Below are 19,488 nucleotides of genomic sequence, written 5' to 3'. Positions count from 1 at the left end.
TTTTGTGTCTTTCTTTTTACTGAGGACCGACTCCTTTTCTGGAGGGGTATTGTCTTGTTCAAGTTCCTGTAATGATTTTCATTCATAACCAAATAATGGGGAAGCTAGGCCTTGAATATTAATGTATTGGTTTTATTCCTGCTTTGTCCTGCTTGTTTTTTGATTTGTAATGGCTTGCAGACCATATTCTTGTACTTTGTGAATTATTCACAGTTGCAGATTAAAAGTTAGGAAATAGTGATGGCAATTTATATTAAAGCTGTATAAATGATGTGTATTTATATTATATGTTACCCTTAAAATATTATTTACATAAACTTTATGCCTATGGTCGCCAAAACCTACTCTTCTCATTATTGGCAAGGAACATATAATAGGAAGATACTTCAAAGCCAGCCAGGTTGCTTTGTTTTTCACTTATTTATGAGGTTTTAAATTACAGTTAAAAACTTCCAGCTCTTTTTTTCTCTTCAGCAGTCAGACCTTGAGGCTTTTGTTCCCTGAAAGCCACTGGATTGTAAGGGTTTACTTTTTATCTGTGCTTCACCAAGTGCCTAGCCTGCTGGCAGGATGGAGTCCTGCTCTTGATTTTGTGGTCTTACCTCTCTGACAAGTGCCAAAGCCTGCTTCGGGAAAACAGTAAGACCACGTGGACTAGAGTGAATAGAACAGATGAGGTCTGTGGGACCTTTCTCCTTTAGCAGTAACAAATGGCAATATTTCTTTGTCCTGTTCCAACTGGTTGCATCTTGAGAGTTCACCATAGCCTGATGTGAATATAAGAGCTGAAAAGTTTTTATTACTTTAAACAAGCATTTCATTTGTGCTGTGCTAATGTTTGTCTTCATCGTGGACACTCAGATTGCCTGAAACTTTTTTTCAGTTAAGTACAAAAGATTAGAAAATTGATTTACCTGATAAGGAAGTTGAGGTGAGATTCCTGGGCAGATTTTGTTAACAAATTCCAAAAGTTTGGCTTTCACAAAACACCTGGAATTTGAAGGTCAGGCTGACTGTTGAACATCTTTCTTTCGATATGTATCTAAGATCACTTGGCACCTGCAAGATTCTAGGTTTTACTTCACCCTATGTTGGTCAGAGATTGTATTGATGGCAACTAGATCATTGCAAAGTTAATGCGTTCTAACCAGCAGTAGCAAATCCTTAGTTCAGTTACTTCAGCTATCTAATCAGCAACATAGTTATTAGTGATGGTCAGACTCCAGGAGACGCTGTCAGGAATGGGAGCACGCAGTTCCTTTCAGTTAAAGCATTTCTCTCACTGTCCACCTGTTTCAGACATTTTTTGTAGAAAAATATGTTTGTGCTCTGGAAACAAGAACTTCAGAGTGGGGTTTTTCGTTCCCCTTCTCCCCCTGCTGCCCACTGGTTTTTTTTTTAAATAGTTGGGCTGAATCAAGCAGGATAAAATCTTAGCAGATGACCCTTGTTTCATTACTGGCTGTATTTATTTATTTAATGACAAACTTGCCTGTTTCTTACCATTACTTCTATTCAGCAACTTTTTTTATGTGGGGAAAGAAGCCAGAAAGGGAAATACTCACAAAACACAAGTAAATGATGAAAGTAATTGGACTGAGATTCTGTCCCTACCTGCATATAGTTCTGGCTCTGAGTACAGTCAGTTTGAAGAAGAGTCTTGGCACATATGTTCATTTTTCTAAAAATCTGAATTTTGCTATATATTATGGGGAAGTGTTATTGTGGCTTGCGGTTATAGCAATTGAACATCTGTTTTGTTTACCCTCTGGAGACACCATCTATTAGAGGCTGCCCACCACGATATACAATTAATGTTGACTTCCTGTCCTACGTTGTTGTGATGCAAGAAGAGTTTTGAATAGCAAGTGACGTAGGAGATGAGACTGGTCCATTCGGTTCTCTAATATGAGAGTCTATTAAATAGGTCATTACAATTGGAGTTCTTGCTAAAAGTTACCTTTATAATATAAAATCTTCCTAATTTATTCTGATTGTGAAATGGAACATGCACTATATGCGAGCAGGATTTATCTTCTTTTTAATGAATGTGGATGTTGATGGATCTGTCTTTTAAAAAAACACCTGAGTTAAAGCATTCCATTAACAGAATACATATATCTGCTTGGAATTTCCCATAATAAAAAATAAAATGCATTTAGTGAGGAACAGCGCCATCTGTTTTTTACGTAACAAAACATACGTCCAAAGAGAGAGAAGTATGTTATCTGTTCCTTCATTCATTAAACCTAAAAGACTATGGTAGTCAAAGTAGCATACCCGAGTTAAAAGTTGTAGTTTCCCTAAAACGTGGTTTGTCTCAGATGTGTGGAGTACACATAAGTGAGGCTCATGGTTACCTTTTTGTGTGTTTATGTGATGATTCTTCTTTGTTTAGATTAGTTACAGGTTGCTTCTCAGCATTATAAGAAAATCAAATTTAATTTTCCTTACTTGAGTTTCCATCATGGTACTATCCCAGGTAGCTGTACTGTTTTGATTGAGGCATAAGTGTGGACCAATCAGAATGTGATGGGTATCTACTAGCGCATGTAATTGTAGTGATGGTAGTTCCTTGTCTCTCAGTTTTGAAATGTAAGCATATCTCCTGATTTATGTTCTATTTTCAGGAAGATCTGAAGTTGCAGTGTTGCTGTCTGGCCACCAGATAGAGACTGAGGCTTGTGGAATAGATTCTTTTCTTTTTTTTTTTTTTTTTTTTTAAATGGTTGAGCATTCTTCGAAGCCAAGAGGGAAATCAACATTACCCCAATGATAAAGAATTTGAGTGTGTTATTGTATAAAATGGGTAATGACCACTTTGTTCCATAGTCTTCCATCATCAGCAAAAAGCATGGTTTACTTTACCAGCAAAATCTACTGGTGTTCCCGTGTTCCAATTCTCTCTTTAAGTCAAGTTAAGAAATTTGAAGGAAATACTTGCATTTGGAAAGCCTGTAATGGTGACAGTTGGGATTAGGACTAGGTGCCTTTTAGTTGATTAACAGTGCCATTAGAGAGAAACAAAAGCGATCATATTTAGGTGTGATTTGTTTAATGGTTAACATGTGTTTGACAGATGAAAGCAAGGAACAAAAATCTTTTGGAACTGTCAAATAGTTTGTTTTGGAAACTTTGATACAGAGTTTCCCGATGTTTGCAAAATGGTTGTGCTTGTAATAAAAAAGAATAAAGGAATTAATTTGGTAAACCCGCTAAAGGGAGATTGATGGTAGTGGGCACATCCAAAAGCGAATTCACTGGACCAAACACATAGGGCATGCCTTGGGTTAAAACTCCCTGAGGGGAGGTTAACTCCATTGTGTCATCTCGGGCAAACATTCGCTAATCAAAAAGACCCCAGGTCACCAGTCTTGCAGGGGTGTAAAAATCTGTACGTCGGCTTATTTGGACTGGTGTGCACCAAAGCTTTGAATTGCTGTTTCTCGGGAGCCTTCAGCTCCACTCAATGTTGTACTTGTTGGGAGTCCCAGCCTCAGGCAGATGCAGTAAGCTCACTGGCAATTTTCTACCTTCCCCCCACTTTTTAGCTCTCTCAGTTGTTCACGCTCTTTCTTGCTCCCTCACCCTTGCACGTGTCCCCTTTCCTCCCCTGATGCGCTCTGTGCATCCACTGGAAGAGATGGTGAGCTCAGCTTTCTGATGTGGCTGCTTGGGTACATGAGTTCAGGCCCAATCTCAGAAGCACAAACTCTCTTTATTGCTTCTGTTTGAGAGAACTTTTTGGGGTCGCTTCAACATGATTTTTGTATTTGGTCATTGGGTAAGAAAATGAGCTATTTGAACAGCTACCAGTATAATTAGGTAATATCATGAAAAACAGAGGAGCAGTTATGCTTTTCCAGTTCGTTTATTAGTTCAGCAATACTGATATAAAACTCAGTTTCATTATTTTTTTTTGATAGCTTATGCTCTTGTCTCAGCTCTGTGGGAGGCCGCATATAAGTTTAATGGTAATAGGAGGCAGCAGATGAGATGAAGCACTTGGAAGCGAAGAGAGTTACGAGCGTGAGCATATTTGATGGCGTGAGATGAGAGCTGTAAGGCTGAGTGTGGTGGCATTTGGTCACCTAGCCCTCTTAATGAGTAAGGAAATAGAAGCAGCTTTAGCATATGTGAAACTTTTCTGCAGTGGCATTGCTTAAACATGTCCTGTGGTTTTTGTGTCATTGCAAAGAGAGAGAATAAAGAGAGGCAGGCTAGCAAAACAGTTGTGCTAACCTCATCCCTCTCTCTCCTGGCTCCCCATCTGACACTCTCACCAGAGAAGTTGCCAGAGCTTGTCTGGTGATGCAGTTGTGCTGTTGTTAGTTAAGTGTCTGCCGAGCAGGGTGTCAGCTTTAGCCAAATGAAGAGTTTTGTGACTTAGGGTTTTTTCTGCCTTCTCTTCGCTGGGAATACTGCTCGCCTCTACCTTGCCACTCAGAACTTTATCTTTTCAGGAACTTTATGTTCTGAGATTTCAAACAGAGCTTGAGGAGGAACAGAAGTTAATCGGTACATCCAGAATTTACATGGTGCATGTGTGCAAACAAAACAGAGGCACACAATTTTATTACACATAAGTCTTTTTTCTTCAGGAAAGTGATTTTAAAAAAATGGCCTGCTGTTGAAGATGATTTTGTCCTAAATGTAGTAAATTTTAGGAAACACAAATGAGGAGCATAACTACCTTTTTAGGGATATTGTTTTAAAACTTCGAAAGTAGGTATGGTGCCCATGTGCATGAGCCCATGTGCCCATGAGATTTATTTAGATTATCTTTAGGTTTTAGATCTAGATTTAGGCCTGGATATTGCAAAGCATGGTAGACCTGAGATTTTTTTATTTGGAATTTAACACAGTTTAAATGTGGCAAACTGGCACAGTTCTCCAGTAGTTATTACTGTTAACTTCCATTTGTGATTTTAATACAACTATACCTTAAACACAGTTGCAGTTCGTGTACCAGTCATGAGGTAGAGGAATAATGTCAGCAAGAATCTCTGTTGTCAAAGGAGCTGTATTTTTGACTGCAGGAAGGAGTGTTTATTTGGACTAAGCCTGTTAGGCATAATGGGAGGAGAGGTAGGAATTTAATTAAGTATATCAAGTCATTTAACTAAACTGTTAATTTCTTTTGATTCCTATATTTGTTTTTTTTTTTTAATGCCCACTTAAGAAAAAGATGTTGCAATGAAATAATGCATATGTTTGAAGAATATCACGATTTGGTGTAGTAATTATATTGTTAAAGTCCTTTCCTAAATTTTGCGTTTTTTCTAAATTTTGATGGTCATATTACAGAGGCGGATGCCCCAGTCTTTCCGTGATCCAGCTACTGCTCCGTTGAGGAAACTCTCCGTAGATTTGATCAAAACATACAAGCATATTAATGAGGTAATGGCTCCCGCTATCTTTTGTGATGTGCATCAATGTGAAGTTTTTGTTTACAGTACATTATTAAGTAGGTTTTCTATAAATGATCTGGTGAAGAGATAAGAAGAACCAAGCCGCCTCTCTCTTGTTCACATCCCATTGATATCCTGTTCCTCCTTTCTGTCCAGCACATAAGAATTTTGTTATCCTGGAGTTTATATTCTGTTATTTTATAAACAACTTGATAACTCTTGTTTCCAGGCTACTTACCATTTTTAATTTTGCTGTGTGTTTAGTGTAACTCTGCTGTATCTTTTCGCACCTGTGAACCGTAGGGATCAGTGTTATTAGTGCATTTATTTAGATCTGTTTTCTGAGTTTTTAAATTATTCATCAAGACTTTGCTTTGGTATAATGACTTCAAATAGAATGGTAGCAGGAGAGAATTTTGTTTGTTTTAGTAGTAGAAGTTGCGTTTTAAAATCACAGGATCAGATATGACGATTGTAAAAGATGATTCTGTTCTTTTAGTGAACTTGTGCTCTAAAAAGTGGTCTTTTAAGCAATATACTTTTCATGTTTAGGTTTACTATGCAAAAAAAAAACGGCGGCATCAGCAGGGCCAAGGAGATGATTCCAGTCACAAAAAGGAGCGAAAAGTTTACAATGATGGCTATGATGATGACAACTATGACTATATTGTAAAAAATGGGGAGAAGTGGATGGATCGTTATGAAATTGACTCTTTAATAGGCAAAGGATCGTTTGGACAGGTAATGCGTATCATCTGAGCAACGTGTAATCCATGCGAACCATAACATGGATTTAATTTGAAGTGGTATTCCTGTTTCATTTTGAACTTCCAACTCTTTTTTCTTAATCTGAGTATATTGAGTGCCTGCTCAAGACACTCATATTTTGTGCTGTTTCTTTTTACTACTGATAACATTCAAATACTGTATGTAGTTCTGGTATTTTGCAGTAAGCAAATCTTCAGCCTTTTGCTATTGGTTCACATTTCTAGCTATTGGGTTGGGGTTTTTCGTTTAAAACAATACTGTGTTGCTAGGGGTTACCTATTACAAATGTTACATAGTAACATTTGTTTTGATTGTTTGTAGCTTTGGCCAAGCCTTGAGAAAAAGGCTGGAAGGAGAATGGAGCTGTAATTTGGGGGGTTTTTTGTTAGTTTTTCCTCAGATTCTGCCAGTCATTTTACAGTATTGTTTTTGACGACTTGCTAGTTTTGCCCTAGTGAAGCTCGGTGAAGCCTGAGTTCCGTTTTGCAACATCATTGCAATAAATGTCACATTATCAATTGTGGCTTTATTGTAGTATCAAGTAAGAAAAGAAATCTAAGATAAGAAATTTAACTGGAAAGAATAGAAGTTCTAAAAATATTTTCTCTGAATTCGGAAAGTGAAGAAAGTTTAGAAAGCAAGTTTTGCTATATATAAAAAAATTGAGTTGAGATTTTACTGATGGATTTGACTTTTCTCTTTCAGGTTGTAAAGGCTTATGATCGAGTGGAACAGGAGTGGGTGGCTATCAAAATAATAAAAAACAAGAAGGCTTTCTTAAACCAAGCCCAGATTGAAGTGCGACTGCTTGAGCTTATGAACAAACATGACACTGAGATGAAGTACTATATAGGTATTTGAATAGTTATTCTTAATTTTTACTTAATCAAATTATTAATATTTTAGATCTTCCTATATAGTGTAGAAGGCTACAACTAATGCTTCTGTTGCTAAAGAAATTAAAATAATTATACAATGTTTCAAATTCTTAATATTATTTAGTATAAATTTTCCAGTTTGCTTTGTAACTGGACCAGATCCAGAAGAAAAATATATAAAATTATGTGGGATAGCAGGCTTGTTATTCTGTAGTGTTCAGATCTTCCGTAGAATTTTATTTTTCCAGTTAATAATATGGACACCTGAAGAAGTTGCCACAGACCAGCTTTTCCATAGGAGCTATGATCTGTGGTAGTTGCATCTCTTTTGCTACTTTGAATATATCTTACATTATCTCAGAACTGTCATGGATAAGAGCATGCGTGTTTTATGTAAAACAACATCATATAGTAGTTTTATGGCTAGCTTAATCATCATTTTTGATTGTGTGTGTTTAAAAAGCTCAAAATTTTATATAACAAAACTGAAATAAGACGTGTATATGTTAAGACTTGCCCATTTAGAGCTCAGAAAATATTTTAAAGCTTTTAATTTTGACTGTTACTGTAGATGGGAATGCTGTTTCCTTAACTTCTTATTATAATGCTACTTAAACTTTATAATACTGATGAAATTAAGTCACCTTATGTAGAAATCTTTTATTAAATCCTGTCTGTTCCTTGGATTGGAGAAGTGGGTAAAAAGATGATGGAGGGAAAGCAACAGCATGTTTTAAAGAGAGATGGAGAAGTATGAAAAAGAGTGATTAAGGAAATGAAACTGATTTTAAGCATCCTTTATTTTGGTTTGTAGAAGCTGAAATAGTAACAGCCATGCTTTTCTGATTTGCATGTATCTATTGGATTACTAATTTTTCTTTCTATAGCTTAGAAAGAAACTAGCCTTTGAAATAATGTCAATATACATTGGTATTAAATTATCTGATGATTATTCAGTTATTTTTTAACTTGTTTTATAGAATTTTACCTTTAGAATGGATTTTACACATTCAGTTTAAGAGTTTTTAAGGTATTTTTCACGGAAATTTATTAATAACATGTTTACATAAAACAAAAACTAAACTTGACAGCATACTGCATCAAAAAGATGTTTCAGGCAGATTAAAATGCAGCAAATAAAGACACTATAAACATCACCAAATGAGCTCTTGGAACGTTAAGGTTTTACAGGGTCTGTCTGTAACATCAGGTAAAATGAAATGAACCAACACTTCATATAATCTCCGTCTGTGAGTTAAGGCAGGATGACTTTTATATAGAGAGCAGTGCTGAAACAAAGGGAAGAAAAAGTTCCGATCATTTTAAACAGAGGAGAAGTAATATATACTGCTTTTGCTTAGGCAGGTGACTTTAATAGTTTTAAGCTTGTTTCAAGTTGATTTCAAAATCTGTTAGGGTATATTTTAAGAGTTCCCCCTTTTTTAAACACACTATTTAATGAATATGACAGCATTGGTAGAGATCAAAAAAACCAAATAGATAATGTTTTGAATGAATACCTTGTATTCTATGCTATGCAAAGACTGACCATGGAAGACAAATCTCTAGGCACTTCATAAAATATACCTATAGGAACAGTTGCTTATGAACATACTTTTGCAGCAAGACTTAATTGAAGCATTCAGCATGCTAATGTAAAGAAACCTATGTGTGGGACATATGGGCAGTTCACCCTTGCATAGGCTTTCAGATACATGATACTGAGAATAGCTGAGTAAGGCTGAAAGCATTGCGAGCATTGTGGACTTTGGGAGGAACATTGTTAAATACACTGTAGAGCCTGATTTTTAAGGGTATAAACTGCCTACACTTCTGTCAGATCTCCTCTAGTTCCTTCAAACCTTCTGACTGATCTCCTTCAGATCTAATGCAAGTGTAAGAATGCGTTAAGGTCTTCAAGCTTTTTGAAAATTGGTGGCAAAGTGGAGAAGAAGTGTTCAAAAGTCATGTCTTCACTGAAGGAAAGATTTGGCAAGTTCAGCTCTTGTCCAGACTCTTTGAGCTGTGTGGTGGTTGCAGGCGGTACTAGCTGGCCAGTAGCACACTGGTAGTGACAGATCAATTGGGTAGGAACTGGAACCAAGTGTAGCAATTGGAATCGAGTGTAGGAGGACCATAAGGACATGAGATGATGCTGGTGCTTTCATGGTGGGAGGATATTGGAAATATGGCAAAGATGAGAAAATAGAAAAGGTCTAGACAATGATGTATTGCAGGAACTGGCATCAGGGTGGAAACATGGTATTGTTACAGGTAAGTTGTAAAGGAAACATGAAGAACCAGCTAATGATAACAGAGGAAAAAAAATCCATAGGACACCAAGTAACGGCCTTAACTGAAAGTCTGAATGCTCATTGTGCTGATATTGGTTCAAGATTTCATTATGAAAGAAGGAGAGTGTTGCTTTCTATCTGAGGACTGAAGTATTTTTCCTGTTTCAGTTTTCTTTTACTTGTGGCAACCAACCTGAATGATTGACAGACTGGTAAACCCTGCTTACCTCTAAACAGATTAATGTGATCGATTTTTCACCTATTTCATGAAACACATTGTTTGGATTTGGACTGGATTGGTTGCTTTCATAAGTTGAGATTATGCCTGATTTAAGTGAATATAAAGCCTTTGGGATATTGATTAGTTTTATTAATTAATCAGTTGAAGGCATAGCTTATAAATTGCAGTACTGTCTTGCAGTACTGTCTTAAATGAATCTGGCATTCAAATATTTTCTCTGTAAATGTAAGGGAAATTCTTAAAAAATAATTCAGTCTAAAGAGTGATATCTGCTTTACTGTTGAAAATGTTGCTGTATGTGTACTTTTTTTCCAGTCTGCTTGGATTTGAATACAGTTTTAGCTTTAGGAGAGTGGAGAAATTAACTCTCCCGTGAAAAAGATCAAGCGTTGTGACAAAGGCTGTGTTGCACACACTTTGTACTTCTTCTTCTGTTTTTGCTGACATTTGTCTTTACTCACAAATGTGTTTGCCTTTGCTAATAGAGGAGTAATTGCGTATTTTGGAAAAAATATATCTTCTATCTTTTAAATAATTTTTTTGGTTAATATAGCTTTACTGAGGTACACTTGAGGACACTTCAGATGTGTAAAATGTTACTTGTACCCTAGGCATGGCAGCAATATCTGGAAATAGCCATAGATCTAGGAAAAAAAAAGCAACGCTGTATTATCTTTCTCACAAGTCAGCTTCCTACATATTGATTAAAATATTTAAGCATTGTATTGTAATTAGCATTTAATACGTACCACACAGGATATGTGTTAATTTTTTTCTTCCCCTTTTTAAAGTGCATTTGAAGCGCCACTTCATGTTCCGAAACCATCTCTGCTTAGTCTTTGAAATGCTGTCCTACAATCTGTATGATCTGTTGCGGAACACCAACTTCAGAGGTGTCTCATTGAACCTGACACGAAAATTCGCACAGCAGATGTGCACTGCACTGCTTTTTCTGGCGACTCCTGAACTTAGTATCATTCACTGTGACCTAAAACCTGAGAATATTCTGCTCTGTAACCCCAAAAGAAGTGCTATCAAGATTGTTGATTTTGGCAGTTCGTGTCAACTTGGACAGAGGGTGAGTATTAGTGAAACTTATAGTTATGCTACTGTAGGATACATATGAAAAATTGAATATTTTAAAGTCATAATATCTGGATAGCTAATTTAAGCTTTATTAATGCTGACTTAAATGAAATAGTAACTAATTTTTACATAGGATGTCAGAGATCAGCAGTCCGTAGGAGCTTTAAATATGGATTTTAATGCCACAGTAGATAAGCTTCCACAATAGTGATAAACTTTCCATCTTTCTTTTCTCCTTGGTTATGTTTTTATGCTATGTTAATGCAGAATGCATCAGCACTTGATTGTAAAAGTCTGCCATGCTATTAAATATAATACTCCTTTATTATTTTCTCATTCCATATGTATTACGCTTTCCACTTTAGCATGTCCTCTTTTGAGTGTGCCTTGGGAGTAAAAAGGTATTTGAGGGTTGAGACAGTGCATTAGCTCACTCTTAAAGATACTGGTTTTAGCTAACTCATTTTTATAAACAGTTTAGCAATTGTGGAAAGAATTGAGTTTAGTGATGCTATTACTATGAGTAAAGAAGCATATGTGCAAAGCGTTTCCAGGACAAAGGTCTAGATTACTTTCTGTCAACAGTTCTTCAGATTAGAATAGATCTGTAGTATTAAATAGTTGTCAAAAAAATTGTAATTGTGTCCTGTTGTTCATGTACTTTGAAGATTAGTGCATTTTTTATTTGATCTGTTAGAATCTGTTGAACGTAGTCTACCCAGCATAGCCAATTAGCTCTATATTTGCTTTAAGAAATGTTAAAGTATATACATTAATTGTTAATGTATTAAGATCATAAATAATTCTGCTTGGATGCCAAAGCCTGTTTTCTTTAGGAAGAGCTTTGAGTTGTATTCCTCAAGCATTTGATTTGTACTGACAATTTGCTCACTGAAAAGTTTATCAGAATGTACTGTTCAGCTTACACCTTATAATCTAGTCCAAATAGACTCTTTCCTGGTTGAAATAATTATATTTCACTGAGCAAACGACCACTTCCATTCAGGGTACCTTTGCTTTAGTTGTTTGTGCTGAAAACAAATTGTTAGCTAGAGGGGTAAGGAAGGCTTCTATAGATGGAAGTTAGACTTCAGTTTATTTGAAAAAAGGATTTTGAGCCTTCCCAGGTCAGTTGTGTACCTTTGGCAGTTTTATCTATAAATTTGGGAGTGGTATCTTTTTCCTTTGAGAAAACTGGGTGCTAAAAAAACCTGAACAAGCCAACTAAAAAAACTCGCCAAAGTATGCAAAAGAGATGAAGTTTCAGAAGTACGACTAGCGATACTGCAGATGGGATCATTATATTAGTATGAGAAGAGTTAAGAAACTTTGTGGACTAACTTTAACAGAAGTTCCCCAGTTCTCTCTTGAGGAGTTGGGACTGACCAGCAGCACCTCGTTGCTTTTTACCATAATAAATTTGGGAAGAGCAGGTCAGAGTGGTGAGACACATATTTAGATTAATGAAAGGTCTTTTTTGCTATAAACTAGAAACTAGTCAGCCAGGGGTGAAGGAAGACACCAGGAGGTGAAATGAGATCTAGATTGTTTAGGTCAATAATAAGTTCATTTGGAGATTTTATGAAGCACAAATACAAAACCCCCATATAATTCCTCATAAAAGTTAACTTAAAATGTCATAAGGAAGTACTAGTACCTTTGTGGAAAGTTCTGGATAAAATTGTATGTTACTTAGAATATAAAGTATGGTACGGTTGTTTGTTTGTCATTTGGTTTTGTTGGTTGGTTGTTGTGTGGGTTTGTGGTGGTGTTTGTTTGTTTGTTTTTTGAATATGCCTATGTTTAAGCCAGTCTTCAGGTTTATAATCGAGATAGAATTATCAGTCTTGTGAAATGAGCAGGATAGTTGGGAATGGAGGAGGTTATTTTTTCCCATGTGTTGTTTTCTAGTTCCTGGAACCACCTGATGATTTAACGTCATTTCATCACGTGATAATTGTGGCTTTTGATCTTTCACTATTGGTTTTGTCTGAAGAGTTCTGTGATTCTGATGTGGCTTGTCTAAGTTTTTCTTAAGGTGGCATCAGACTAAAATTTTGTTGTATGATTACCTGTAATTGTGTAAGGTTATGCTCATAAACCTTAAAGTTTAAAATACTGTCATCATGAGTGAATCTGCATTTTTTTTATGAGAGAGTGTGAGTACTAGTATTTTCTTAAGAATTAACATTTACATATTTTTGTTAATGTAATGTATAGATACTTTTTAGCATCACTGATACCTTGGCTTTCCCTACACTAAAAATGTGTTTCATTGTAGTTCTGCTTTGTAATACAGAGTCATAATAGTGTTCTTTAGATGCAGCATATTACATTTAGATTCTTTTATTTCAGATATACCAATATATCCAGAGTCGTTTTTATCGATCACCAGAGGTGCTACTGGGAATGCCTTATGATCTTGCAATTGATATGTGGTCCCTTGGGTGTATTTTAGTTGAGATGCACACTGGAGAGCCTCTTTTTAGTGGGGCAAATGAGGTATGCAGCTATATTATGGTAGAAGTAATTTTATTATTTTATTACTTTTGTTAATTCTCTTCATTACTTTCATGCATTTAATTGTAATGCATAAATTAGGGAAGTCAAGTAATTCTAAAATGATTAAACGTCAATGACAGCAATGTCTTGTGTCAGACCTCTAAATTGCCTGTTAATAATTTTCTGTTTCTGCATCCCCTCTTTTACTCCTTATTCACTAATTTGTTTTGTACAAATTGGATTTTTCTTAAACTAACAGTTAACTTAGAACTTGTCTAGGTGATTAATATTTGCTTCCCAGATGACTGTAGAATGTCACTCTGTCACACTACTCAGCTGTCTACATGTCCTTCACAAATATTTTTTGTTTGGAACAGGTGGATCAAATGAATAAAATAGTGGAAGTTTTGGGGATACCACCTACCCACATCCTTGACCAAGCACCAAAAGCAAGAAAGTTCTTTGAGAAGTTGCCAGATGGCACTTGGAACTTGAAGAAGACCAAAGATGGAAAAAGGGTAGGTTACATAACTAGAATGGAAATATGGACTGTCTCTTTGAATAAATATACATAAAAATGGTGAGATGCTGCTTTGCTTTACATCTTACCTTACTGAAAATGTAACGTTATTGTTGTTTATTATTGTTCCATGTTGTAAGACAGATTGATTAAATAATGCTTTCCGTAGTGTTCAATAGTTTCTTTTCTTTTACTTCCTTTTATGGCCTGTTTAAACTATGCACATCCAAGGCTTCATATATAACTTGTTTTCAAGCAATTTCTTACTTCCCAACAGGAATACAAACCACCCGGAACTCGTAAACTTCACAATATACTAGGAGTTGAAACAGGAGGACCAGGTGGACGTCGTGCTGGGGAATCGGGTCATACTGTAGCTGACTACTTGAAGTTCAAAGACCTCATCTTAAGGATGCTTGATTATGACCCTAAGACACGAATTCAACCTTATTATGCCCTGCAGCATAGTTTCTTTAAGAAAACAGCAGACGAAGGTACAAACACAAGTAACAGTGTGTCTACGAGTCCTGCCATGGAGCAGTCACAGTCTTCAGGAACCACCTCTAGTACATCTTCAAGCTCAGGTAAGTTTTTCTCATTAACCGCTAACAAAACTCTATTTCCTAATCTCATCACAGGAGTCTTTTGCAGATAAATATCCTCTCATTCTCTTTTTATTAAAAATGAATATGTCAGTTGTGCTCATCAAAATGATTATTTTAATCAGCTGGAACAGGTAGCTGCTCCAACAAAAAATAAAGAGTAGATGAGGAAAAATGTGATTGTCAGAGGTCTTGTGTTTTTACCTTGAAGCAGTTCAAATATCTTCATGCTCTCATTGTTCTACTGCTTGCTTTAAATTTTGTGTCTCTTCAGTTATTGTGCATGTTATGATTTTACAGGTGGATCTTCTGGAACAAGCAACAGTGGAAGGGCACGGTCAGACCCCACACACCAGCATCGACATAGTGGTGGACACTTCACTGCTGCTGTTCAAGCTATGGACTGTGAAACACACAGCCCACAGGTCTGCTTAAGCAGAGCTTTTCTCTGCTTGGTTTCTATGGATTTCCTGAGAATATTAAATCCCTTTCATTTCGCAATCAGAATTTGGTTTATTTTTTACCCCCAGCTCTTGTATAGCCCTTAGTATGTTAGGTCAGTTGCTTAGGCAAAAGTGCTGCAGGTAGCAGTAAAAATTTCCATAGATTCTGCAGAGGTGAAGGTTTTGTATCATTAGCAATAAGTCAGGGGGAGCTGTCAGTGCTTCACCTTACACGGGACATAAGCATACACAGAACTATGAATCTTCCAACCCAGTGAAGAACTAACTTGCACTTCAGTGGACTCCTGCTGGAGTTCTTACTTCCATTTTATGGTGGTCAGGTACTTCAGCAATATTATCATTGGCTGAATTAGTGGTCAGTCAATACTCCTTCTTGGAAAGAAGCAACAACTCATTTATTAACTACAAATAATTCAGTAATACTTATATTTTAGTATAGAACAGAAAAAAATATAAATTCTCCCACATAGACAATGTAGTTTATGCAACAAATCGATGTGTAGATGGATCTTGCTATTTTAGTAATCTTTAATCAGCTTTGTTCTTCCAGAGATGTGGGTAGTACTCTTCAAGTTCAAGATGTGAACTACAACATATTAATTTAACTCAGTATGCTGCTTGCATCAGAGATGAGGGCCTTATTGTTCTAGGTGTTGCACAAATATTATGCTCTTTATTACTTACTATTATGTAAAGCTGCTTCTGTAATTTTGACAGTAAGGTCACATATTGGACTTACTTTAACTGCTTGTTTGTAAAAAGCATCCAGAATGTGAACTCGTTTTTCTTAAGGTATATTTAGAAAAATGTGTTAGAAATGTTTCTTAACTACATGCTTACATTTTTAGAATAATTTTGCAACTGCAAGGTTTGGTTAACTTTTTTTAAAAGTTAGCATAAGCTTTGATAACTTAATCTCTCTCATATGTTGCAAATGGACAGGTTTGAGTAAGCATTTTAAATTTTATTCTCCTTATTAACATAGGTTCGACAACAGTTTCCTCCTCCAATTGGTTGGACAGCCACTGAAGCTCCTACACAGGTCACTGTTGAAAACCATCCAGTTCAAGAAACCACCTTCCATGTAGCCCCTCAACAACAGAATGCATTACATCATCATCACGGAAATAGCTCTCACCACCACCACCATCACCACCACCACCACCACCATCATGGACAGCAAGCCTTGGGTAGCCGGACCAGGCCGAGAGTCTACAATTCTCCAACAAACAGCTCCTCCACCCAGGATTCTATGGAGGTGGGCCACAGTCACCACTCCATGACATCCCTGTCTTCCTCAACTACTTCTTCCTCTACATCTTCCTCCTCTACTGGTAACCAAGGCAATCAGGCCTATCAGAACCGCCCAGTGGCTGCTAATACCTTGGACTTTGGACAAAATGGAGCTATGGACATGAATTTAACAGTCTACTCTAATCCGCGCCAAGAAACTGGCATAGCTGGACATCCGACGTACCAGTTTTCTGCTAATACAGGTCCTGCTCATTACATGACTGAAGGACACCTTGCGATGAGGCAAGGAATTGATAGAGAAGAGTCTCCCATGACAGGAGTTTGTGTTCAGCAAAGTCCTGTGGCTAGCTCGTGACTAAACTGAAACTAAGTTTGTTTCTTGTGTGTTTTTATAGAAGTGGTGTTTTTCCAAAAACAAAGTGCAAAGCTGCTTGAATCAGAAGGAGATAAACTTACTGAACCGCTACAGGAGGGCAAAGCTGACTATTTTTTTAAACTTGAAAAGATTGCAAAGGGACAATGAAGTTTTTTTTTGTTGGTTTTGGGTTTTTTTTTGGTTGGATTTTTTTTTTTTTAAGATCCATGTCCGGACCCACCTTAACGGATAGCTTAGTGGTATTCACCTTTTGCTTCCCCCATTTTAACTTGCCACAACCTAGTCATAGTTTGCTTTTTTTGGGGAGGGTTTTTTTGGTCTCATTCAGCGGGTTCTTGTTCAAATGTTAGTTGTAGTTGCAATCTAGTTTCTTTTTAAAGGCATTGCACATGATTTATAAAAAGGCCCTTTGAAGTTTTTGGGTGGGAGGGGGGGAGTGAGTAATATATACTTTTTTTTTTTTTTTTTTAGTTCCCCAGACAAACATGGGCACAGAAATGCAGTACTGTAAGAAAGAGGGACCTTCAGATTACACAAATATATACTCTTCAGCTGTAAAAAGGGACGGTTGTAATGGAGTTTGTAAGGCACATTAAGCATGCTAAGTGGCGGTGATCAGAACTCTCCTTTTCTGAATCTACTGAGGATCAAAGCAGCAATTGTAATGGGATTCTGTGGGTCTCATATTTTGGAGACCACAGTCAGTTAGTATTGAAATATGACTGGTTTCATAACTGAGGTGCACTGAGAAGCAATCAACGGGTCGGTCCTGGCCAGTCCTGGGGAGGTCTGAGTGGTGGTCTTTGGGATAACCTTTGGCCTTATGGATTTGGACTCTTAAGTTAGAAGAGCCTACCATTTCAGATGCAATCACTTTTGGACATGCTTTTGCAGACAGTCCTTAATGCTGAAAACACAGAGAATGGGTAATTCAAGAGGCCTTTCTTTTAAAATAGACTTTTGTGACCCACTTATTGTAAGGTATTGCAAGGTCACTTTGCGTGTGTCATAAAGTTGACTTCTTATTGGTTGAAGGTCACAGGAGTAGTGGTTTGCGTTTGATGGAAATAGCTACAACTGTGTCCCTTCCTGCTTTTTACTTTTTTCTTTTGCTTTTTCTCGGCACGTGGTTTCTCCACCATTACTTCTGCACAAAGACGTCTTCTGTTCATCCTGAACATTTTTAAAAATGCAGAATTTTATGTGACTGCTTTTTTGCCTCACAATTATGCTGTGAATTTTACAAAAATTTATTTTCTTTTTTGATAATTTATTGTACCAAAGCTGTTTTTATAGCACATAGATGTCTGTAACCAATAATGTAGCAGTTCTGCACTTTGACACAAGGTGTAACTAGACCATTTTTAAATGTCAGTTGAAAATTATGGCTGTACTATTGCTTAAACAAAACTGGAACTGTTGTTGAATTCATAGCCAATACATTTACAGCAATCTGTGTACTGAACATAATAGATCGACATCTACTTCGAGACTATAACATCTGTTACATTATAAATGTGTTCAGGCTTCTGAAGGTAAAAGGGACACTAGATCCAGAAGCTATGAAACCAGCAGTTGATTCTTGTATTCCTTATTAACATAATTGTAAACTTGAAGGCAAGACCTTGGTTGCATGAACAGGTCCAAAATAATAGTCTGAGTAAAGCAAAACACTCACCTGAGACCTGAGGTTAGCAGGCTGTATTTAACAGGTGCCTAATTTTGGGGTAATGCTGCCTTAATATAACACAGTCAGCTTGGCAGTTGCAAAATTTATGGGCCCATTCAGAGATTTATTTGTATGAAAAGTAAAAGCTCTGTGAAACACATGAAAGAATAAGGGTAATTCATTGGTTGCCCATCCCAGATTAATGTTGTTTGCCCATTATATACTACAGAAGCAGTGATCTACCTCTGCCAGTAAACCCTTTAAAAAGTTAATTTAGCAGGAAATTCAGAGTTCCTATTGGTCGATTCCGTGCGGCTAAGTCATTTTTTCAAACGAAAAAGTGGAATTTTTTATACTTAGAGTGGCGGCACAGCAGCTGACTACCATGTAAATGGGAATGAATATTTGGGATTGCCATTTTTTTGTAAATCATGATTTTTTTTCTTTTTTTTAATCAAGTGATCCATTATTCTTCTGTATTGACACATCAACCCTGTGGATGAAAGTGGGTTGTTTTGTTTTGGTTTGATTTTGGTTGGTTTTTTTCTTTTTTTCTTTTTTTTTTTCTTCAGTAATTCGGAGAAGTTTACGGGATTTGGAAGGCTGTCACCTCAGAAACAGGATGCTGAGTTTAGCATTATAAAAAGGAATCCAGTACTTACTGCTGTCTAGGAATATAAGGGTAATATGAAATCTGGGTAATTCTTGTGTGCAAGGGGTTGCCACACCATAGCAAGCGCCAAAAAATAAAGCAGTTAAAGAAAAATATCTACACAAAGAAGAAATCATAAAATGCAGTGCTTCTGCATACTGTGTTATGTTACAGTCCAGTTTTGTGTGCTTTACTACACAGTTTGGTTACAGGACTTCTGTGCATTGTAAACATAAACAGCATGGAAAAGGTTAAATACCTGTGTTCAGATTGTAAGATCTAGTCCGGACTTGCTGTGTATATTGTAACGTTAAATGAAAAGACAAGCCCTTTGTATTATAGTCATGCAGTCTTATGTATGATAAACAGTTGAATAATTTGTCCTCAGACTCTTTACTGTGCTTTTTAAAAAAGAGTAATTTAAGAAAAAATGTAAACATAGTAAATCTTCCTATGCAATTAACCTACTCCAAGCCATGGTATGGTAGGTATAATTATACTATAATATGTAAATATCAGATACATTGAAACAGACTTAAAAATATGAAAGTAAAAGTTGGAGGCATAACAGATAATTTTGAGTTTTTAATTGAAACAGCAAGGTATACAAATCATTGGTGTATGAACACAGCTCTGCTTCATTCTGATGGACTGTGCTTGTAGTTTGAGTTCTTCATATTATCATCTGTTAGTTTGAATGTTCTTATATGCGCTGCAGCTTTCTACCTATTACAGACTAGCTGGTTTTAAGGCCAGAAGTGACCACGGTAA

General features: G+C 36.5%; 1 protein-coding gene across 3 annotated transcripts in view; it reads left to right on the top strand.

Moving 5' to 3' along the window:
* DYRK1A (dual specificity tyrosine phosphorylation regulated kinase 1A) overlaps positions 1-19,104 on the top strand; it is an 88,207-nt gene extending 69,103 nt beyond the window's left edge. For all 3 annotated transcript variants that reach the window (XM_065642735.1, XM_065642718.1, XM_065642727.1), the window contains exons 4-12: positions 5,308-5,400; positions 5,964-6,152; positions 6,885-7,032; positions 10,384-10,670; positions 13,034-13,180; positions 13,558-13,698; positions 13,978-14,284; positions 14,603-14,727; positions 15,752-19,104. In XM_065642735.1, the coding sequence (XP_065498807.1) occupies positions 5,308-5,400; positions 5,964-6,152; positions 6,885-7,032; positions 10,384-10,670; positions 13,034-13,180; positions 13,558-13,698; positions 13,978-14,284; positions 14,603-14,727; positions 15,752-16,375 (2,061 nt within the window). In that variant the 3' untranslated portion in view covers positions 16,376-19,104. The remainder of the gene's footprint in view (positions 1-5,307; positions 5,401-5,963; positions 6,153-6,884; positions 7,033-10,383; positions 10,671-13,033; positions 13,181-13,557; positions 13,699-13,977; positions 14,285-14,602; positions 14,728-15,751) is intronic.
* Positions 19,105-19,488: the final 384 nt, after the last annotated feature.

The sequence above is a fragment of the Caloenas nicobarica genome, chromosome 1 (genome assembly GCF_036013445.1).
Source record: "Caloenas nicobarica isolate bCalNic1 chromosome 1, bCalNic1.hap1, whole genome shotgun sequence".
Taxonomy (NCBI): Eukaryota; Metazoa; Chordata; class Aves; order Columbiformes; family Columbidae; genus Caloenas; species Caloenas nicobarica.
This window is presented reverse-complemented; position numbering and strand designations above follow the sequence as displayed.